This window comes from Mirounga angustirostris, unplaced genomic scaffold (assembly GCF_029215605.1).
Source record: "Mirounga angustirostris isolate CCGP_5_RB_7025 unplaced genomic scaffold, mMirAng1.0.hap1 SCAF_1, whole genome shotgun sequence".
NCBI lineage: Eukaryota > Metazoa > Chordata > Mammalia > Carnivora > Phocidae > Mirounga > Mirounga angustirostris.
The window spans coordinates 213,546,535-213,569,420 of NW_026991709.1; the positions used below are offsets into that span (position 1 = coordinate 213,546,535).

The 22,886-nt window shown below is 63.5% G+C and overlaps 1 protein-coding gene across 4 annotated transcripts; it reads right to left on the bottom strand.

Moving 5' to 3' along the window:
* Positions 1-235: 235 nt before the first annotated feature.
* On the bottom strand, positions 236-18,425 carry NCLN (nicalin). Of its 4 annotated transcripts, none has more exons than XM_064574525.1 (16): positions 18,128-18,425; positions 14,668-14,799; positions 13,521-13,711; positions 12,551-12,695; positions 11,679-11,773; positions 8,974-9,054; positions 6,690-6,793; positions 6,269-6,357; positions 6,052-6,191; positions 5,648-5,826; positions 4,295-4,382; positions 4,173-4,211; positions 3,930-4,090; positions 2,305-2,358; positions 2,115-2,193; positions 236-1,931 (listed from the first exon to the last, which is right to left on the bottom strand). In XM_064574525.1, the coding sequence occupies exons 1-16, from the start codon at positions 18,309-18,311 to the stop codon at positions 1,872-1,874; spliced, it is 1,821 nt and encodes a 606-aa protein (XP_064430595.1). In that variant the 5' UTR covers positions 18,312-18,425; the 3' UTR covers positions 236-1,871. The 4 variants fall into 4 exon arrangements, with proteins under 4 accessions (XP_064430595.1, XP_064430592.1, XP_045719297.1 ...); XM_064574522.1 differs by having other exon boundaries at positions 3,930-4,093; XM_045863341.3 differs by lacking the exon at positions 14,668-14,799 and having other exon boundaries at positions 18,128-18,424.
* Positions 18,426-22,886: the final 4,461 nt, after the last annotated feature.

Below are 22,886 nucleotides of genomic sequence, written 5' to 3' on the forward strand. Positions count from 1 at the left end.
CCGCTTGCTGCTTTAAGGCGCCCTGTCTGTGGTCCGGCTGCCTCAGGAAACGCGCGCACTTCCCGGTCCCACGTGACGACAAGCTGGTTTGCACCCCCATCTGGCAGCTGGGGGGCAGGAGGGTGAGGCTGCCGGGCATGGCGGGGGTGGCAAGGGCCCCTCAAGGACTGCAAAACCCCTTGAGAGTGGGTACAGCCAAATCCCGACCCCAGCCCCCGGACAGGACACGCGAGGCTGATCATTCGATATGGCTTTATTTTCTGATCGTCCAAGTGCGTCCCACAACCGGCCTGAGCTGACGACCCGCCCTGGGGAGGAAGGACACCCACTCGGCACCGGCACGCGTGTGTGGGAGACGATGAGCCAATGCCAGTCCCCGCGTCCTGCCCCCCAGAGGTGGCCGGGCTGGCTGGGCACTCGGTAAACAGTCTCTGGGGGAAGACAGGCCACCCAGCAGGGCAGAGAAGGGGGGACAGACAGAAGAGCCTGTGCCCCCCAGGCCCTCCGTGGGCCTGGGAGGCTGGGAGGGCAGCCCTGCTGGGGCGTCAGGCTTGGCGAAGGCAGGAGGCCCAAGACAGAGGTGGAGACGTAGCCCCCAGGAGCCCGAACCCCGCAGCAAGTGGCGAGCTGGCTTCTGAGGGCTGGCTGGGGGCACACGGAGGGAGCTAGTCCCCCTGCTCCGCCGCCCCTTCCGTGAAGGCCTCCCTGGAGGCTGGGGCTAGTGCCCAGAAGCCCTTCTCCCTCATCCCGACCCTCCCCTCAGCACAGAACACCTAACTGATTATATTGCTAATGAATCGGTACGCCTGGGTCTCCCTGAGATCAATCTCAGCAGCGCTAGATGCCCCCTCTGCACCCCTTCCCTTCCAAGGAGCCTGATTTGTGGGGTTCAGGCCTGGACCTTCCTCCCCAGATCCCAGGTCCCAGGACGGGCAGCCCCGTGGGGCCCGCGGCTGCATCTTCTCCAGCAAATGGTCTCCCTCGACCCGCAGCCTGGACGCCCTCCTAGGACACGGGGGCACCAGCGGCCCCACAACACACCTCCTCTCTACGGATGAGGAAACGGAGGCCCAGAGAGCCCGAGGTAAGGTGCGGAGGGGTAGGGGCCTCCTTTCCCCGCGGCTGCCTCCCGCCCCAGGGGCTCCGAAGGCACCCAGGTTCCTGGGGTCAGGCCCGAGCTCCCCGGGGCGCGGCGGGGAGGGGAGAGCAGGCGGTGAGAAGCACACGTGAAGGCGAACGGCGCAGGGAGCTGGACCGGGGAGGCCGTGCGTCTTCGGGGCACCGGCGTCCACAGGGGCTCGAGGGAGACGCGTTCCAAGGCCACACCCTGAGGCGGCTGCCCTCAGCCCCGGCCAGGGTCGGGGGACACAAGGCTTCCGAGGGAGGGGCCAGAACCTGGGGACCCTTCTTCAAACAGGAGGAAGAGCATCCGAGTCACCAGAGGGGGATCGGGGCAGTGTGGTGGGCAGACCCGGGCCAGCGAAGGTGGCCCCTTGCCCCTCAGCCTGTGGTCCCCGCTCAGCATCGTGGCCGAGGGGAGGGACGCGGAGGCCCTGCTGGGGGCATCTCCTCGGTCATCCCGTGGCCGGCGAGCCCTGAGGGCAGTGGGGCTGCCTCCGGGGCTGGGGGCTCATCTGCAGACTTGTCCCCAAGTCCATGGCCGGGCCCCGGGCCCTCCACCAAATGCTCCTCCAGGGGAGTTCAAAGGACAAAAAAGAGAAAGAATCCCCCAAGTCCTCAAGAGCAACACAGAAAAGCTCTGTAATTCAGGGTTTCGGCCGCTGAGCCAGGGGTGGAGCCCTGCCCTCCTGCGGGCTTCAGCGCGGGGAGGGGCGGCAGGCAGGGGCTCGTGGCGCCGGGGAGGGGCCACGTCACTGCGTCTTGGCCTTCACGAGCAGTCTCTGAACTGTTTTGTACAGGAGGTCGAAGTGCTGGGGGCAGCGGGAGGGCTCGTGTGAGGTCGGGGGCACACCCGCCGCGAGGAAGGCCCGAGGGCCACCGTGGAGTCACCTGCTTCTAGGCAGGGTGGGGACCGAGGACTCACCTAGCCTGGTCGACCCCCCCCACCCCTGCACAGGGGGCCTTGTCTCCCACCTGAGCCTCCACCTGCTCACCTGGACTGCTGTGTAGGCCATCCCGAGGTAGGCGCCGATGCAGACGGCCAGGAGCAGGTCGAAGATGGCGGGCTTGACCCTAAGGGGCAGGGGGTGGGGGATTGGCAGGGTCAGGGGAGGGCCCACCGTGGGACCACGCGCCCCAGGCCGTGACCCAGGGGCATCACGGTTCCGATGCAGCGCGACTCACCTATAGGCGTTCATCACCTGCTTCAGCTGGTCATAGAAGACGAACTCGGGGTCCCTGCAGAGAGAGTGCATTCACTCGACGGCTGGGCCACATCCCGTGGCCCCCAGAAACCAGACCGCCCAGAGGTGCCACCAGCCCAGGAACGGGGTGTGCCCCCGACCTCACACGAGCCCTCCCGCTGCATCTTTGCGTGCACGAGGCTGCCACTGACCTTCCTGGGGAAGGACTGGCCTTTATGCTGAAATAACCTTTCCCCTGTTGCTTTTTTGGGTGTCAAATCTTACTCTTTAAAAATGAAATAGGGGGCGCCTGGGTGGCTCAGTCGTTGAGCGTCTGCCTTTGGCTCAGGTCATGATCTCAGGGTCCTGGGATCGAGCCCCGCATCGGGCTCCCTGCTCTGCGGGAAGCCTGCTTCTCCCTCTCCCACTCCCCCTGCTTGTGTTCCCTCTCTCGCTATGTCTCTTTCTGTCAAATAAAATCTTTAAAAAAATTTAAAAAATAAAATAAAAATGAAATAGGGGGCGCCTGGGTGGCTCAGTTGTTTAGCATCTGCCTTCGGCTCAGGTCATGATCTCAGGGTCCTGGGATTGAGCCCCACATCGGGCTCCCTGCTCTGCGGGAAGCCTGCTTCTGCGGGAAGCCTGCTTCTCCCTCCCCCACTCCCCCTGCTTGTGTTCCTGCTCTCACTATGTCTCTGTCAAGTAAATAAAAAAACCTTAAAAAAAAAAAATGAAATAGGGAGGGGGTACCTGGGTGGCTCAGTTAGTTGGGTGTCCAACTCTTGGTTTTGGCTCAGGTCATGATCTCAGGGTCATGAGATGGAGCCCCGCATCAGGCTCTGTGCTCAGTGTGGAGTCTGCTTGAGGCTCTCTCTCTCTCTCTCTGTCTCTGCCTTGCCCCTCCCCTGCTATGCACATGCACTCTCTCAAAATAAATAAAATCTTAAAAAAAAAATGAACTAGGGTGACTCTATAATGTTCTACTGGTCCGGAGAGCATTTCTACCAAGGGAAGACTTGATCATGGTCTGGGAATCAGAGACCTGGCTCCACAGCTGTGGGTCCACTCTGAGCCTCAGTTTCTTCTTCTGTCCAAGAACCCTGACTCCCAGGCACACCATGAGTGGGGAGAAGGCAGAGAGCCAGCGAGGGGCACCAAGCAGTGTGGGGATATCTCCTACCTGCGGACACCTGCAGGTTCCCCTCCTACCACAAGGCCCTGCGGTGCTAGCTTGGCCCAAGGGGGTTGGAGCATGGTGGGGCAGATGGGGGACCCAGGGCACAAGTCACCTGACACCCCAAGCACGGAAAGACCAGAGGGTGGGTGGGGGTACAGGGCTGCCCAATAAAACAAGACATCAGTTATACGTGGATTTCAGACAAAGAAGAAATTGGCTCCTAGCATAAGTCTGTCCCAGACACTACGTGAGATAACACTGAGAAAAACCTCATTTATGTGGAACTCATGTTTAGTCGGATACCTGTACTTCTTATTTATTGTTCTGTTTCTCGTCCTCTGCTTTTACTTGCTCAACCTCGCTCCCGGGGTGCGAGACTCCAGAAATGCCTGCTCCCTGGCGAGCCCGAGTCGGGCCACGGGACGCTCGCAGGGGAGCGCCTGACTCACCGTTTGTCGGCCTTGATGTGATGTTGCTTCACCTCCTTCAGGTAGCGGCTCAGGTAGTGCTCCAGCGTGCTGAGGAACGTGCCGTCCTTGTCCACCAGCTGGGCGGCCCGTGGCTGGTTGGTGAGCCAGTCCATCACCGAGTCCAGCTGCTCCTGCTGGATCTGCTGCGGGGGAGGGGCGGTGGTCACGGGACCCCCCCACCCCCGCCGGCCCCGCCCCCGCCCCGCGGCCCCCCGCCGTTACCATCTGCTCCGTGAAGACCGGCATGTCTGGGGGGGTTCCCTGTGGAGAGAGGAGGGACGGGCCCTGAGTCTGACCCGCCGGCTGGGGGCGCGGGGGCTGGCGGGCGCGGGGGGGGGGCTCACCTTCTCGGTCAGGTTGTAGATGACTCGGGTCAGGGCCTCCGCAATCAGCCTGGTGTTGCGGGTCAGAGTCTTAGAGTCGACCCGGGACCTTTGGCAGAGTCAACAGAAACACGCGTAAGTATCTAGAATCCACATCTGTTAAAGTCACCAAAAAAGCACAATCAGATTTCCAACGATAGTAAAAGCAAGAAAAGCGCAGTGTCCTCGGGGCGGGTGCCTGCCGAGCATCCGCCGAAGGACTGCCGGGCTCGGGGCCTGTTTCCTCAGCGCGGACGTGGGGGTGGCCGGGGGACCCACATCCGCCGTGGTCGAAGGCAGAGCTGAGGTGATGCCGTGTGGCGTGAACAGCATTCCCTGCATTCACCCCCACCCAGAACCCGGGGACGGGGCCTGCGCTGGAAGCAGGGCGTCCGCCGAAGTGGCCAATGCTGGAGGACAGCCCTGTGTCAGACGGCGGATGTCCTCATGCGAAGGGGGAGACCCTCTGTGGCCAGGGGGGCAAAGACTGGGGAACCACAGGCCAGGGGACACCCAGCACCACAGGCGACATGCAGACCCATAAGAGGGGCTCGGGGGCAGAACAGCGCTGACCGCTGACGGGAGCAGGCCGCCGGGGCGAGCGGGGGTAGTGCTCTCCTTGGCTCTCACTCCCTCCACCCTGGAATGCCCTTCTCCTGGCCCACGCCCCTCAGCTCCGGCACCAACTCCTCCAGGAAGGCTTCCTGATGCCTCAGGAACAGTCAACACCCCTGCCCACACCTGTTCTCTCTCTGGGCCTCCTCCAGGCCCAGCTTCTCATCCGCCAGCAGACGCACGGCCAGCAGCTGGGCTGGGCCCAAGGCTGGCCAATGAGTGCGCGTGGCCTGACCAGCCCAAGCGCAGCTCCGTGGCCGCCATAAAACCCCGGCCCTGCGGAGGGCTGGCACACCACCGGGAGAGGCGGACGGGGTGAAATCAGAGGTGCCCCGCGTCTTGACGAGAGGTAATGTGAGGAGGGAAGGGCGGGCGGGGCTCCTTGAGGAGGTACGAGGAGAGAGCCGTGCAAAGGCCCAGGGGCAGGAGCTTCAGCCTCTGAGCCGCAGGGCAGGCCAAAGTGCCCAGCATCTGAGGGTCATGTGTGGGGTCTGGACATCACACGTGGGGGCCAGGGGACCGCAAACCACTCACACGTGACCCCCTGTCCCTAATAAGGGGGGATCAGTCACCCGACCCCGGGTCCCACCCACCGGACTCAGGCCAACCACCCTCCCCACCACCCGCATTTCGGGTTCATTCCCTGCAGGCGCCTGCGTCCACACCGCGGCCCCTGAGATGGCACACGGCAGCAGTGGATGGAGGGGAGGCCGTGCCCACCTCACGTCCATGATGCTGCTGCGCTGGCCGTCGCGGTGGCTCTCCAGGTGGGACAGGGTGAAGGCAGGCAGCCGGCGGATGGCGAAGCGCTCGTGCTCCCAGGCCAGGATGTCCTCCGCCAGGTTGATCTTCTTGTGCACCATGGAGAACCGGACCTCCGGGAACTGGTGGGCGGCCACCTGCGTGCGGGGGCGCTGTCAGGGTGGCGCTCCGCCCTGTGCTCCTGGCCCCCCGGCCGCCAGTCTCTGTGGAGGGGCCCCCCAGCCCTGGCTCGGGCCATGGATGTTTACACGGGGCCTTGACAGCCAGGAGGGTCCCAAGCCGCTCGCCGAACGACCCCGGCCCGGCCCCCAGCTCATGGGTGCCACGGCCCTGGGTCAAGCTGCGGGCAGGAAGGCACCTACCACCTCCAGCTCCCGCAGGAAGGCGTACTGCAGCGTCCCCTCCCGCGGCGGCTTGGACACGTGCAGGTGCAGGCTGTTCCCCCGGCCCACGGTGTCCAGGCACAGCACGAAGGCCACGTTGTCCTGGAGCAGGCTGGAGTCTGCGGGGCAAGCAGGGCTGGTTGGGACGGGCAGGAAGCAAGGGCCCCGGCCCCCCGGCCCCCCGGGGGCCACTCACCTGTGTGGTCCAGGTTGTCTTCCAGCCAGCGCTTTGTTCCCTGGTAGTTGAACTTGCCCCCTCCAGAGGCGAAGAAAAGAAGGTTGTACCTGGGATGGGCAGAGTGGGGGATCAGCTTTGAAGGACAGTGACCAGGGCCCCGACGAGCAGGTGGTCTCCCCCCAAGTACTGAATCCTGGCCAGCTGAACCTCTGGGGGGCAGAGCCGTACCCACGGCCCCCACTCACTCGATGCCAGAGCACCCCCAGCTCTGACCACAGATGTCCCCAGATGGGCCCCTGCAGCCCCGGGGTCAGCCCCAGGCCCACGTGGAGGCAGGGGAGGGTGGCGGGCCCTCCATACGGACCCTGTGACTCCCGGGGTGTGCACGCGCCCGCACCCAGCGGCCCCCCCGCAGCCCCGCCCGCGGGCCGTCGCCTACGCCGCGTGGGTGCGCTTGTAGGTGTACAGCCTGGAGAAGAGGCGGGCGAGCTCCAGCAGCACAGAGATGCCGCTCCCGTTCGAGTCGGCGCCGTGTGACAGCCACTGCGGGCAGGAGGGAGACAAGGCCGGCAGTCAACCCCAGCTCTCACCCAGCACCTGGCTGCCCCGCCCGCGCAGCCGGAGCCGGCTCCCAGCAGCCCCACCTCGCCTCCAGACCACACGGCCAGTGCGCGGCTGACATCACGGCCCCACTCCAACCCCCAGGGGGACGGCACCCCGTGTCTGCGGGGCTTAGCCCCCAGGCACCCTGGGCCCTTCCAGCGCTCCTGCTCGCTCCCCAGCACTCTGCACCGTGCCCCAGAGCCCAGGGGGCTGCCTCCGTGTGGTCTCAGCGCCTGCCCCATGCCGTGCAGCACACCCCTGCACTGGAGGGGGGTCGGTGCGGGTTCCCTCCACTGCGGGAGCCCCCGACTCATCCGGATCCCACGATCTAAAGCAACATTCCCGGGGCGCCTGGGTGGCTCAGTCGTTAAGCGTCTGCCTTCGGCTCAGGTCGAGATCCCGGGGTCCTGGGATCGAGCCCCACATCGGGCTCCCTACTCGACGGGAAGCCTGCTTCTCCCTCTCCCGCTCCCCCTGCTTGTGTTCCCTCTCTGTGTCTTTCTCTGTCAAATAAATAAAATCTTAAAAAAAAAAAAGCAACATTCCCGACAGCATGATAATTGGACCTTGGGACCCTCCCGAGGTTACGGTTCGTACACCAGTATATCACGTGTTGATAGTATTAAAATGTAGGGGGCGAAGGCAACACGATGCTCAGGGAGGGAACCGGACACAGAAGCCACACGGGGTGTGAGTCCACGTGGGTGACACGTCCGGAACGGGCTCATCTGCGGACGGGAGGGGGCTCGGGGGGCCGGGGCGGGGGAGAAGGTGGGGAGTGACCGTTGATGGGGGCGGGGACGCTCAGGGAGGGACCCGGACACGGAAGGCCACAGGGGGTGTGAGTCCACGCGGGTGACACGTCCAGAACTGGCTCATCCACGACGGGAAGGGGGCTCGTGGGGGCCGGGGGCTGGGGTGTGACTGCTGATAGGGACGGGGCTTTGTTCTGGGGAGAAGGAATGTTCTGGAGTAGATGATCATGGTTGCACAACTCTGTTGAGTGTTGGACTAAACTACACGCTTTAAAAGAACAATTCAAACGTTCTGTGAATTCTACCTCAGAAAAAGTAAATAAATAAACGCTCCGCAGCAAGCGCTGGAGGAGATTTGGACAAAATAATCTCACAAGGCTCCTGGTCGGGGGTGAGGGAGACTGAGGACCAGGCTGAGCATTCTGAGGTGACGGCTGAGGCCCTGGCCTCCCAGGCGGGGTGGCGCTCGGAACAGCCGTGCACCATGGGTCCCTCGGTCAGGACCTCATGCCAGGCTGCCCCTGGGCAACCTCTTTGCTTCAGCTGATTTTTCTTCCAAAGCAAGACTTTCCTGATGAAGAGCAGGCACCGTTCGCACTCTGCCGTGAGCCCTGACCTCGCTGCTGGGGCGGCGGCTGAGAGCATGGCCCGGGGGGAGGCCCTGAGACTTCCCTCCCCAGAGGGCGGCTCGCATGGCTGGCTCTCAGCGGCGTCTGGAACCGACTCCGGGCTCCCACCACCCTCGCTGCCGGGAGGCTCGGGTCCCTGAACCATCTGTGCAGACATGAGGCTCGGGCTGAGCGCCTGCTCCCCTCCCGGAGTCTGGGGTCCAGGCCCAAGCCGGGCAGTGGGGCCCGCGAGACCGACCCCTGCAGAGAACCGGGCGCTGGGTCTCTGCTGGCCCCCTGGAGACCACACCTCACACACGCGGTCCTGTCTCGTTTGGGGGGAGCTAAGCGCGTCCTGTGGGACACCCCGGGAGAGGACTCTGGAAGGTCTTGCCTGGTGTCCCCGCCCCCGCCCCCCACGCCTCTGCCCTGAGCTCATTTGGCTTCCTCTTCTCTCTGTATAAACCACGGCCGTGGGGTCGACCGTCTGCTGAGCCTGGGGGTCCTCCCGGCACATCCCCGCGCCTGGGCCTGGGCCTGGGGACGGACACAGACACCTGGCCTGGCCACCGATCTGCGTGGGACTCCAGCCATGGGACCCGCCTCAGATTAGCCTGTTTCTGCCTCACGAGGACGCCCACCCCCGGGGTCCCTAGAGGGTGGGTACTGCTGCTCTGACGGACGCCCCACCCCGGAGCTAGGCCAGAGCAGCGCTGGGGGGGATGCCATGCCGCTCCGCAAGTGCACATATACTTACGGGCGCTACTCCGAAGGCATCATAGTGCGCCACGATGACGATGGTAGGAAGGTCCTCTCCACCCAGCCCCGTCAGCCGCCCCTGCAGAGAGAAGGTCTGTGAAGGGCCTGCTGGCTGGGGCCCCAACGGCCAGAAACAGCCCAGGCTGCCCTCCCGGGGCGGGGCAGTATTTCGGGCTCTGCCGGCTCTGCCACGGACGATATGTGAACGAATGGCTGTGGCCACGTGTCAATAAAACTTTATTCACAGACACAGTGAAGAGGGCCGCCGTGTGCCGACCACGGCTCTCGCGTGCAGCCCCACCCGGAAACCCGCCCGTCCTTCCTGGCTGAGCCCCAAGCCACCGGTGGGCCCAGCAGGAGAGCTCGGCTAAGGACGATGAGGGGCCAGTATGGAACGTGGCCACAGTCCAGGTCCCAGCGCCCGCGCCCTGGCTGCAGTCTCCTCACACATGAACTGGGGCTCGCTGAAGTCACGTGGGTGACCAACGAGAAAGACCTTCTGTCAGCAAAGGCCTCGGCCTCCACGCCTCCCGTCCGAGTGCTGGTCGCGGGGTGCAGAGGGATCGGACAGCCCGGGCCAGGGGTCCATGCCAGCACACGGCTGAGGCCGTTTTCCTGATTTTCGCAACCAGAGGGCGAGCTCTGCGAAGACCTTGGCCGTGTTGGAGGGGAAGCTGCTGCCAGCCGTGGACACACTGCTGCCCCCACGGACTCGGGGCTCTTGCCCCGACAGGCGGGCTGAGGCCAGCCCTAGCTCTACGGGCGGCAGGGGTCGGGGAGAGGAGGCCAGCCGAGCACCCCCACCCGCACGCAGACAACGGGATGGCAGAGGGCTCACAGTGCTGCAAAGGTGGGCGGCCAGGCTGGCAGGCTGAAGCAGACCCCCCAGTGGCGAGGAGGACCCTCCGCAGCCTGCCTGGCTCCGGCTGCCACCGACCCACTGCAGATCAGACCAGCTGCTCGGCCCGACCTCCGGGAGCCTGATTACAAGGACTCTGCTTACTGGGGCTTTCTCTGCCCAAATCGCCATGATCCGCACACAGTTTTAAGAAACGTATTCCTTCTAGAATTTCACTGATAGCTTACATGCTGCAGTGGCTTCCCCACATCCTGGATCGGCCCGTCCAGCCCCACTGACCACCCTGCCCTGCCTCCTCCGCCGATCTGTGGGGGGCAGCCCACTGCACCCAGAGCTGGGCAGTGTCCTCGCTGCGGCAGGCCTGCAGCCTGGACGTCCAGGTGCCCCCGCACTCAGGGACAGGGCCGCTAGGGGACGGTGCCCGCTGCCCCGGCAGAGGCCTTCTCCCACTGTGTCTAAGTGCCGGCTTGCTGCCCTCAGACCTCGTCCCAACTGCCAGTGAGTTCTTCCCGGAAGGAAGGGCATCTTGCTGCCTCCTGCACACAGCGAGGCTCCGGAAGTGCTCACGGAGAGGCGGACTCACTAGTTCCGGAGAGGGAAGGGGAGGCTGCAAGTGTGGCTCCACCCAAGCCCCACCCACAGCCGCACCCCAACACCAGGTGGGGGCACAGCAGCCTTGCACCACCTGGTGTAAGCCACTGGGGCCTGGGGCCCAGCACGTTCACTGACAAGTGCTCGCTGAGGGCCTACTGTGCACCAGGCGCCAGGTTAGGCTCCGGGGACACAACAGAGACCACGTGGTGAAGTCTCAGCGTCTCCGGCACTTGGGCTGATGGGAAAGAAACCGATGACCCATGGCTCCCAAAGGGGTCGAGTGGGACCATCACTCAAAGAAAGTGAAGCCAGGGACAGGGCAAGCCTGCCAGCACGGGACTCCGGCTCCAGGTTCAAACCAACCTGTGGCTTGTCGGGCCCGAGCCCAGGCGTGTACAAAGGCCTTGCCTGGAGGACTCCCGGGGAGGCCGCCCCCCGCTCTAGACTCGGGGCACACGGGCACGCTGTAGGCCGGCGGGCTGCCACTGAGCACTCGGCCCCTGGCCGGGCTCTTCCCATGTTTGTGCCCCTCGCCCTGTGCCTTCATGGCCGGGGGCTCTGCCAGCGTCTCTCGGGCTGTGTCCGGGGAGACCTCCTCACTGGGGTGGGGGCCACGCTGGACGTGACACCACCACAGAGCAGACACTCCCCACCTCACCGTTTTCCACTCCTAGCCCTCCCCGCCCTGGGTCCACACCACTGCCAGAGCCTTCTGTCCAGCCCCGCCCCACCCCGCAGCTGTCAAGAGGGCCGACCCCCCACACGGGGGAGGAGAGAGCAGCAGAGTCAGGGTCTCCTCTGGCCTAGACGCTTGCTTACACCACCACCAGAGGTGATTACAGGCTGAACTCTTTCATGTTTGGCTTGTTGCTTTAATTGGATACTTCCACATCTAGAGCTCAGCGGAGCTCTGAACAATAAGGGCTGTGTAGCCCCAGAAAGTTCTGAGGACTTCTGGGAAGGCAGCACTGGAGGGACAGTAATATGATGAGAAGGAGCAGCCACTGTGCGCGAGAGGGCTCTCTCTGAGTCAGGGACAGCCAGTGCAAAGGCCCTGAGGCAGGATGAGGAGGCTCGGTGTGCGGCTGGGGCTGGCGGTGGAAGACAGGAGATGGGCTGGCAGGAGAGTCGACCCAATCTCCCTATCAGAAGCTCCCTCCGGGGCGGGGGGAACAGGTGGGGGGTGAGCTCAGGGAGCCTGGGTGCCCCCTCCCCAGGCCCCAGCGCGGCAGACAGGGCCGGGCACTCACCTCCACGCTGGTGATGAGCCAGTCGCTCACGGCCTTGCTCTGGACCCCGCTGGTGACCATCTGGAAGCCATTGGCGGTGGCAGTCTGAAGCAGCACTGAGGACGGGCAGGGGAGGTCAGCCCAAGCCCTGGGGCTTCCCAGGCCCGAGCCGGCCCCCCCGTGGCCCCCACGCCCCCGACGGTAGGGGTTCGGTCCACGCCCAGCTGTACGCAGAAGCGACCCCGTGGCCTGGAGCACGTGGAGACTGGGCACGGGGAAGAGCCCGGCCACCAGAGCGAGAGCCGCTGAGACCGCCGCCCAGCCCCAGGCTGGCCGGCAGGGGCGACTCCCAGGGCCTGCCTCCTGTTCCGCCCACCACTTCCACGGGGACGGGGACGAGATGTCAGGCGGGTCTTTTCCGGGGCGTTTCCTGGACTACTTCTGCTAGCCCATTCTCCACAGCCACCCGCCCCTGCGCCAAGCTCGTGGACGTCCCCGGTCCACGGGGGGCACGAGAAACCTGTGTCGTCCTCTCCCCGAGGACGCTGCTGCCCCACCCTGATGGGCTCCAGCACGAGGGTGACGCTGAGTGTCCTCAGCAAGTGCGACAGACAAACCCCACAGGTGCCCACAGGCTCCACAAACCACCCAGAGGCCAGCTGGAAAACACCTCCCTCCAAATCAGTGGTTCTCAAGGTTTTGTTTGCATGGGATCAACGGTGGGTGGGGTGGGGTAGGGGCTGCAAAATGCAGAGTCTTGGCCTCGACCCGGAGACGGTGGCGCAGCGGGGCGGGGGGGGGGGGGGGTAGGGCCTGCTAACCCGCGTGACACAGGGCCCCGCAAACAGCCTGGCATGGCCATAGCCGGCCCCACTCCTGCAGCCCGAGCCCACCTTCGGCGGCCGAGGCGGAGCCCTGGGCGGCGGATGCGGCCTGCGTCTGCTCATAGATGGACAGCAGGGCCTCGTCCTCCACAGCAAAATATACAGGGACGACCGTCTCCATGGCCAGCATCTCAGGCTCGGTCTCCATGAATTGCTGTGGAAGAAACACATGTTTAGGGGCTTCTAGCCTGGGGGAGGGGGTGCCCAGGGGCTGTCCCTAGAGTGCAGGCATGCTTATTCTGGGGCTGGCTAACAAGGCTAGGATCATGCTGGAAAAGAGGCCGAGAGTACAAACAGGACAAGGACGGAGGAACCGGTGGGGTGGCAATGCCCATGGGGCCCCCAGGCGGTACCCACAGGGGAGGAAGCAGGTTGGGAGAACGGGTGAGGGGGGCCAGCCAGGTCTGGGGTCAGATCTGGTGTCACCGGGGGCTGCTCCCAGCCCCACTGGCCATCACACCCTCCTCTGTGAGTGGGCGGCAGATGCTGGCACCCTGGTCTGATGGAGGGACCCACACACACAGTGGGCACAAGGTGCCCGGCACTAAGCTGGCCTTCGGTAAGCCTGAACTCCCCTCCACTGCCCCACGGCTGCTCCTCATCTGCAAAAGCATCTTCATCCGAGGCGTCTCAGGGGATCCTATCAGATGCCCCCTCCCCTGGCACTGTGGACAACGGCGGGTCACTCTCTGTGGGGCGTCCTGGGCGCTGGTGGAGCTGAGCAGCGTCCCCAGCTCCACCCGCTGGATGCCAGGAGCTCCCCAATCCTAATGAGCACAGATGTGCCCAGACACGGCCCAGTGTCCCTCAGAGACAGGATCTGTCTGGCCGGGAGGGAGCAATGATGAAGGCAAACAGGCACCGTCCTGCTTCCTGAAGGGCAGAGGGCACAGGAGTGTGAAGCAACCTGCCCAAGGCCACCTGGCTGACTGCAAACCCAGTGTTGTTTCTTCCGTGGAAGGTGAGGGTGCAGACTCACCCGGATGACGTCCTGGGGCACGGCGGCCATGGCCCGTGGCAGGATGATGACCACGGCGCCGGCCGACTGCCGCAGGGCCTTCTGGTACTGCTCGTAGGAGAAGTCCAGCAGCCGCATGAGCACGCAGCGACGGCTCAGCACGTCCGCGTCGATGGTGCGGGCCTCCGTGTTGAGCACCGCGTTCCGAGTGCCTGCAGGAGGGCAGGGAGGGCCTCCCTCAGAGGGGCACCGGGGCCCCACCTGGAGACCACCTACATGTCCTGTTACTGGGCGCTGGACAGGACCACGTCCGCCAAGGCCAGCCCCTCACTGCTGGTGAGTCATGACCCCCTCTCTGGGCACTGTGGGGGGCTGAGCAGCATTCCCCGCCTGCTCGGTGCCGCCTGGAGCTCTCCCAGTTGTGACAATCACAGATGTCCCCGGACACTGCCCAGCGTCCCCTGGGAGAGGATCGCCCCAGTCTACATCCAAGGGCCATCTCCCACCTCTCTTCAGAGAGCTGAAGAAAGCTCCAGAAAATCAGGACGAGCGCTAGAGCCGGAGTTTCCAGGCAACTGGACCCCACCCCCCACCCGAGAAGTGGCGGGTCAGAACCAGGGCGGCACAGACAGCTTTTCAAAGGCCAGTGGGGGTCTCCCCCAGACACAGGGCACCCGAGCACTGACGTTAAACGCAGGACTAAGGAGCGCGCTACCACCTACATCACTTCCCACAGGCGCTGGCACGTGGCAGGCCCTCGGGGGCCATCTGTCCCCGTGCACTGCTGGGAAAGGGGGCTCGGGCAGCTCCTGGGGTCACGGCACTCAACTGGGATGCTGCCAGAAATCCAGGTTTTACATCCAATCACCCAAATGCCAAAGGCAAGCAATGATTCCAAATGTTTCAAAAGCTGCAGGCCGACCCAGGATGCACAAAACCAGCAAACCACATTGCATGTGGGGGCTGGACGTGCCCCACCCTGCCCCCCGGGGTCTCCAGTTTGGGATGCAGACAGTAAGCACTCAAAAGACAGATGCAGAGAAGTGGTCTGGCTTCCCAAGGGGAGCCCGGCCTGGCGGTCCTGGAGGTCCAAGCTGCAGGGGGAGGCATCGTCCGTCCACACAGATGAGAATCTATGCTAGGCCACGGGGGCCCCCCAGGTCCCCACCTCTGCTTTCCAGGAAGGTGCCATCTGGGAGAGCAGGTAGGCGGGAGATGGCTGGCTTCCAAGGGAAGGTGGGGCTGGGCAGGGGAAGTGGACAGCGTCCCGGGTGGGAAGGCCATCTCAGGAGCAGGGGCCCTGTGACCAAGGAGCAAGGGTGGGCCATGGGTCCCAGGGCTGGAGGGGGTGCCCCCTGCCTGCACTCCCCCCGCCCTCCAGGGGCCTTTTCTCTGATTTAGGCCACCAGGGTGGAAGCCCCAGGAGGGCTGAGCAGGGAGAGGGCAGCAGGACGTCCCTGAAGCTCCCGGAATGCCGGGAAGGCCCCTCCCCCAGGCCCCACCTGTCCTGCCCGCTCAGCCTCCCGGAGGCCCTCCACACCAGCGGGGGGTGGAGACACCGAGGGCCACCTGTGCAACCTACTGTGTGCCAGGCTCCGCAGGCCTCAGGCAGGGCAGGAATCCCCACTTTCCAGAGGGAGGGAGCCAGACAAAGGAAGGGGGAGAGCAGAGCTGGGTGGACGGGGGCACCCCCCCCAACCAGGGCAGAGACCCTCTCGTGCCGACCGAAAGCTGGAGCCGGTGCTCTGTCCGGACAGGAAGAGGTCAGGCTGGGCAGACGCCACAGAGGTGGGTGCTGGACACCGGGACAGAAGTCACCGGTTCTCACCACAGGACCGGACCCAAGCAGGGGTGGCAAACTGCTCCATCAAGGGCCAGAAGGTCAGCCCTCTCCCCTTGTTGGCCACACCGGCTCTGGCTCAACTACTCCGTTCTGCTGCCGGAGACGCACGCCAACCAGTGGGAGGGGCCGTGTGCCAGTAAAACTTTATTCACAACAATGCGTGGAGGAAGCTGACTCGGGTGCTGGGAGGCTGACGGCCCCACCTCCCGGGGCCTCGTGTTAGCCAGGGGATTGAGTGAGACGGCGAGGAGCGGGGCCGCTCAAGGCAGCAAGGACCCACAGCAAGCGTCACCCCAGGAGGGCCAGAGTCTGCCGGCAGGAGGGGTGAGGTCACACCCCATGGCCTTGTACCTGGTGGATCACCCTCAGCCCTGCTCACACTTCAGCATGAAGAGCACACGCCTTTCCTTCCCAGCAGTCGTCAGCTTGCATGTCTCAAGAGAAGTGAACAGGAAGTTAGGAAAGACCCAGAACAAGGGTTGCACCAGGAGGCGGGGAGCCTGCAGGCGTGGGGAGGGCGCTTAAGACACTGGGGAGCCCGCAACCCGCGGTGACCCAGCAGAGCCGCTCTTAGGACAACACCGGCCGGGAGAGGCCCGGGGCTCTCTCCAGCCACACCAGAGGGGCCTCGCCTCCAACCACCCGCTTCCCCCGCCAGCACCTGCACCCCCTCCAGCTTCTCCCCAGGTGAACACACCTGCTGTGACTGGCAGGGGGCCAGGAGGTGTGTGAGCTGCACACGTGGGGCCTCATCCAAGCTTTAAGAGCCGGGCCACAAGCAGCACTTGGCTGAGGCAGGTGTCGTCCCTCCCACCCCAGGCCCGTGCTCACCCCCAGAGCCCAAGGTCTTCACGGAGGACACACGTGAGGCAGGCAGCATCTGGGCTTCTCAGTAGAAGCAACAGAGACGGGGGCGCGTAGGTGAAGATGTCAAGTCACAGAAAGGAACGGGAGGGAATCCCAGGCTTAGGGACAACAGACTCAGGGAGGGGAGGAAGAAGAGAAAGCAGTGTGGAAACCAACTCGGGATCCAGAGAAGCGGGTTATCTCAAGTCCTAGGACCTGGGCGTTCGGGAGGGCAGATTCCTCTGGGAAACCAACAAAAGCTCTAGACCAGGACGGCAGCCACCAGCCACACTTGGCTATTCCAGTTTATTACGACTGTACAACACTCAGATTTCCCCTCCTGCCTTGCCCGAGCCACAGCTCAAGTGCCCAGCGGCCTCCTGGGGCTGCCGGCCCCCGTATGAGCATACAGCACACATCCACCGTCACCCCAGACAGCGCGGGTAAAGACCCTTCCTCCAGGGGAACGTGAAACATTCTGCAAAAACGTGCCCACGACATCAGGGGGCTCCTGGTCTTCCCTCCCACCCCTCCCGAGCCTGGGCCCTCAGGGTTAAGGGCATCACTCACCCACGGCCTGCCCGCTCGGCACCGTGGGCACGCAGGGCCGGGTGGTTCTCTGTGGGGGGCAGCCTGCGCGCTGTGCGGTGATGAGTGGCATCCCCGGCTCCCACCCACTCGATGCCAGGACCCCACCCTCCACTTGTGACAACCCCGAAGTCATCACCCAAAGACCCCTGGGTTGACAACCACTTCTCTAAACAGCAACAGCCTAACTTTGGGGTGAGGAGGGGTCTGAGGGGAAGTCTGGACGTGTCTCCAGGGACTGGGACTCCCCAAGGACTTGGCTGGGGGTCCACGGGGCTCAGAGCTGAGGAGAACCAGAACTGGGGAGGGAGCTCCTTTCTGAAGAGGGCAGAGTCTGACTCGCAGGGACCCAAGGCACCAAGCTGAGAAAAACCAGAGGCCAGCAGGTTCTGGAACACCAGATACAGCGACAGCCGGGCAGAGATGAGAGAATTTGGAATTCAGGCTTAGGGGCTGGGATCAGGACCTTGACAGAAGAGGCAGGAGGGGGCAGCAAGGAGCTGTGCTGGATGCAGGCCCAGGAGGTTGAGAGAGAGGCCCGAGCAGGGGCCAGAGACAATCCAGGATTCCTGGAGAGAGGGAGCAAGCGGGATACCCAACGCCTGGGGACAAGGAGGCTGAGCCCAGGGGGTGCGTGTGCACCAAAGGAAGGGACAGCGCACAGGGTCCAAGGGACCCCCAGAGGCTCACAGGCATGGGGACTGAAATGGGGAGGGGGGCTTGGCTCAGATTCCTGAGCTGGGCCCAGAGAGAAGAGAGCCGGGAGGGGTGGGCCTTGACATGGGGCCCGGCCTGGGTTAATGATCAGAGCTGGTGATCAAGCCTCCCAGGGGAGCAGAATACTGGCACTGAACAAAAAGCACTGGGGTACCCGTGCGGGGCCGAGAACGGTCAGGGCTGGCTGGACCCGCCCACCGGGTGCCCCGGCCTGGCAGAGACCGGGCAAGGAGGCTCGTCTCCAACTTAGCTCCCCAAGTGCGAGCTCTGGGCGCAGGGGCATGACCCAGTGAGGATGGGCACCGGGGCGGCGTCCGGGGAAGGGGGCCTGGGCAGCGCGACTCTGGCCCGGCTCGGAATCAGAGAGAGGGGCCCCAGGCAGGGTCCAGGCGCAGAGAGAGCTTGGCCTGCGGGTCGGAGCTGCGCGTCCTGGGGCACGCTGCTGGGGGAGCCCGCGCTGAAGGCTCCGGGGGCGCTGGACCCCGAGGGCTGGGGGCGTCGCAGGGGTGCAGGCCCTGCCTCGTCGGGGCTGCCTACGGGTCTGGGCGGCTCAGCGGGGTCTGGGCGCGGGGCTGCAGCGGGACGGGCCGGCGCGGCGGGGCCCGGGGCTCGGGGGAGGCCGGGGTGCACGCACCGTAGGGCTGCCCCTGCAGGTCGTACTGCTGCATGCGGTAGACGGTGAACTCGTGCGCCGCGTCGGCGGCGGGCAGCGGCGGCGCCACGAGCAGCAGCACCGCGGGCAGGAAGACGATGAAGCCGAGCGGCAGGCACGACGCCTTCAGCATGTTCTCCAGCACCTCGCCCGCTTCTTCCAGCATCCTGGCCGGCGGCGGGGCCGCGCGGGGCGGCGGCGGGGACGGGACGGCGGCGGCGGCGGCGGCGGCGGCTGCAGCGGACTCACCTCAGCATGGGTAGCTGCCGGGGTCCTGCGGGCGCCGCGCCGGGCAGCCCGCGCCTGCTCCGGGGTCCTACGGGCACCGCCACGGGCCGCCCCGCCCGCCGCGCTGCCTCCGGGGAGTTGTAGTCCTCCTGGCGCGCGCGGAGCCTCCTGGGAGTGGTAGGCCCGCTCGGTTACATCCCAGTGGAGGACGCCGTGATGGACTGTGTGGCTAGACCTAAGGATGAAGTTTCACGTAATACGCGAGTCAGAAAAATACGGAGGCTTTAAAGCAACTATTTGCAGTGGAACTTTCTCAAACGCTGTCTTTGCGGCGGGGGGGGCGGGGGGCGGGGGGAGGCGAGAGGCGGGGGCAGGACGTGACCTTGCCACCCGGAAGGAAGTTGGAATGAGAGCCGAGAGGGGCCCGCCTAGGGCGCGCAATCTCCTGGGAATTGTAGTTCTGTTACACAGACGCAAGGGCTCACGGGAGCTGTAGTCTTCCTGGTCGAAGTCAGAAAATCCCTTAAAACTCCCAAGGAACGTGGGTGCTAAACTCCATGAAGGCAAAGACTTGTCGGCTTCCTGCGTTGATATATCCCCAGAACCCAGTGCCAGGCCTGGCACACAGTGGGTGGGTTATACCGTTTGGGGATGAATGAATGAAAGAAGAAGAAAGAAGTCATGATAGAAGTTTCCTAAAGGGGTGGCGCAGTGGGTTATGGGACTTGTAGTCTGGCGTCTGGAGTCTGTGAAGGGGTTGGTGATAGGCTTATTTATACTTAAGGCTTATTTTTACTGTGAGCATACTCACAGTAAAAAATAAATTTCGTTGTTCATCGGAAATGCAAATTTAACTGGGTGTCCCAAATTTGTATTTTCGAATCTGGCAACCCTAAGAACCCAGTGTGTCCCAGCCAGGGGCCCTAAGGAGCATCAGTAACGCAAACCCCCTCCTCCAGATGGGAAGACTGAGGCCATGCGGTGCAGAACACGAGAGCCCCAGTGAGCTGACGTCCAGGCTCCGATGCGGCCGCCCCCCTTCTGTCCCAGGTGCAAGGTGGCGCTGACTCACAGCATTCGGGATTCAAGTCCCAGCGCCTCCCCTTTCCTGGCTGTGTGACCTTGGGCAGATTGCTCCACCTCTCAGAGCCTCAGTTTCCTCAGCTGCCCGACATGATGATAAATGATCTCATGACCTTTGCCCACCCCCCAGGGGTAAGAATTCAATAAGATGATCCCCGTGAACTGACTCAGAGAGAGCCAGGCACACATTCTGTGCTCCGAACGTGTTGGTATAATGAGAACGCACTTGGCTGCATCTGCTATCCCAGCTCCCCCGCCTCTCCGCAGGGCTAACATCTTACCGAAATGACCTCTGGCTGTCTGTCACCCCCACCAGAGTGGACCTTTATGGGGGCAGGCAGCAGGCTGTTTACGGGTGCAACCCCTGTACCCAAAGAGAGCCTGACACACAGTGGTTAAGTGAATGAATGAGTGAGATGAATGACAAGTGAGCGCCCCAGCACCAGCCCACCCCTCCTAGTCCTGTCTCCTGCTTCCAGGGAGCTCCTGGGCCTGAGGAGTCAGGGATGGCCTGGCAGGGCAGGGAAAAAGGACCAGAACTCACGCTGGCCCCTGTGGTCTTCGCACCTGTTCCTTCCATCTGCCCCACCCCCACCCCGTTCTTCCAGTTCGGGCTATGAACGCACAAGATACACACACACACTCACCCAGAGACAGCCCAAGAAAGGGGCCTGAACCTGACTCAGATAACAAGGCTTGGACCCTAGAGCTGCTCATGCTGCCTCCTCCTCGGAGTCAGGGTTTTCCTGCCTGGAAAGTGGAGAGATTCAACGAATCCCTAACAAGCAGGGATCAATAAGCCACCTGCCTGCCACCACCACTTTGAATCCCAGCTCTGCCCCTTCCTAGCTGTGTGACCTTGGGTCAGTTACCTAACCTCTCTGGTCCTCAGTTTCTCCATCTGTAAAATGGAGTTGACGGTGGTATCTTCCTCCTAGCGGATTTCGGAGGAATAAATGAGTTAATACAAAGGTGAAGAGAGCAGGGCCAGGCACAGAGTAATACATAAGGCTTTGTTGCTGTTGTTATCCATTTAAAAACGTACACATCATAGTTCCAGAGCCTCTAAGGGCCTCACCTTATCAACATGCCAGGAGGGCAGGGGCTATCGATATCCTCCTTTTACAGACGAGGAAGCCGAGGCCCGTGGTGTGAGGCAGAGCTGGGAAACGGTGGCAGGTTACAGACGCCCAAGCCATCCCACCAGCAGAAGTCCAGATTCTTGGGGACAGTTGTGCTGCTGTCAGGGAGGAGGGCTGGGGTGGGGAAGAAGGAGAGGAAGAGGTTTCTGAGGCTCAGAGGAAGGCACGCTGTTGGGTCCAGTTCTCCCAGAGCTCTGGCCACAGTCGTGACCCAGACACTGCCGCAGTCTCTACCCTCACGGAGCTCCCAGTCCAGGGGCAGAGATGGAGGAGTGGCCAGAAGTGATGACAGCTGCAATCCATGCGGGATGCGCAGGCAGCTGTGGGAGCCGAGAAGAAATCAGGGGAGACTTCCTGGAGGAGGTGATGCTAAAGCTGAGACCCGAAGGGAGGGCAGGTGGCAGGCAAGCGAGGACTGAGGGTAGGCACATGCCAGGCAGGCTGCTGTGGTGGGGACAACAAGGGAAGTGCAAAGGTCCCCAGCTGGGAGGGCCAGCAAATAGTTCAGTTGACTCCAAATGGAGCTGTGATGCCCCGCAGAGCAGAGGGGGCAGCCAGGCCAGCTCACACAGGCCCAGGGCACTGGCCGAGAGCTTCAGGGTGGCCCAGGCTCCACTCACCCCAGATTCCGCCAAGACCCTACCCTGCCTGCAGCTGTCACAGATGAACATGATGACAGGAATCGGGAAAATATAAAAATATCCCAATTTATTGTGCACCTGGACACGTGTTTGGAACTCTACTCAAAGTTCTCGGATGATGGAACTGCCCTGCGTCTACACTATCCAAAACAGTAGTCACAGGCCCCATGTGCCTCTGGAGTATTTGAAATGAGGTTGGCATGACTGGACGTTATGGGCTGAATCGTGTCCCCTCAAAGTTCACATGTTGAAGTCCTCGGAAAGGGACCGGATTTGGAGACAGGGTCTTTACAGAGGTGATCAAGCTAAAAAGGAGGTAGTTAGGGTGGGCCTGACATCCTTCTAGAAAGGGGTCATTTGGGCGCAGACGCCCAGGGAGAGCACCACGTGAAGGCGTGAAGAGATCGGGATGACTTCCAGGGGCCAAGGGGTGCTGATGATGCCGGCAGACGCCCGAATCCGGGAGAGGGCATGGAACAGGCTCATCCTCAGAGCCTCAGCGCACCAGCCCCGCGGGCACCTCGGCTTCAGACTTCTAGCCTCCAGAGCCACGGGAGGACACATTTCTGTAAGGCCACCCAGTCTGTGGCACTGAGACATGGCACCTCCAGCCGACCAACGCACCAGGAAGGCGAATGTTTAATATTTCGTTTCATTTTCATTCATCGTAAATAGCCCACACGTGGCTGGTGGCTGGGGACCGGCCAGCACGGTGAACAGCTTCGGGTCGCCACGCCCCTCGTCGTGCAGGGAAGCCGAGGCTCAGAGCCGAGTGGTCCTGTGCCCAAGCAGCGGGCAGGGTGCTGCCCCCCAGCCCTGGGCAAGGCGGCGGCAGGAAGACTTGCAGGCACTGGCTTGCCTGGAAGGAGGGAGAGAGAGAGAACTTTCCCCCAGGAGAGGCGGCCGCGCGTTGAAGGTGCACCCCTGCACCGTCCAGTATGGTCGCCACGGGGGCCACGGACTATTTAAACGCGAACGAACTCAAAGTTCACTTCGACAGTCGCGCTGGCCACTTGTCAAGGGCTCCACGGCCACTGGGGCTCCCGAAACGGACAGCACGCTCCTACCATCGCCAGAAGTTTGGTCGGACACGCCGGACGCCACGTGCCACAGCGAGCGCTGAATGTGTGCCGACAGCCTCGTGCTACGGGTTCCATCCCTGATCAGCCCATTTCACAGGAGGGAAGGACGAGGCAGTTAGTGCTAAATGGAACAGGAGAGGAGCGGTCAAGCTTCCCTGAGGCGGGGGAGGGCCAGGCGGCTGCGCCTCTGCGGGCCCCCCGATGGGGCCCCCGATAGGTGCAGAGGCCAGAGACCAGGAAGAGGCTGCCGGGGCCCAAGACGAGAGAAGGGGTAGGGAAAGGGGAAGTGAGGGAGAGGGGCGGGGGCCGACCCGGCAGCCCCCACCGGCTCTCACACACGTGCATGCGCGCACACACACACACACACACACACACGGGCTGTCTGCACGCAGACACACCAGCACATGCTCTCGCACACCCTGCTCTGTGCCCACCTCCCTCTCTCCCTCTCTCTCCCTCTGTCTCTCTTGCATACACCCTCGTGCACACTCTGCCGCTCCCCCTCACAGCCGTATCCCCAGTCCGCACAGACCCACGGCCCTCCCTGCTCGCACAGCCCCACGCC

Coding starts and splice junctions, on each gene's coding strand:
- NCLN (XM_064574522.1), bottom strand. CDS start 18,311: ATGCTGGAAGAAGCGGGCGAGGTGCTGGAGAACATGCTGAAGGCGTCG. Junction 9,055..11,678: donor GGCTCATCACCAGCGTGGAG/GTGAGTGCCCGG, acceptor TTCTCTCTGCAG/GGGCGGCTGACGGGGCTGGG. Junction 4,094..4,172: donor CGGTCTTCACGGAGCAGATG/GTAACGGCGGGG, acceptor CCTCCCCCGCAG/CAGATCCAGCAGGAGCAGCT.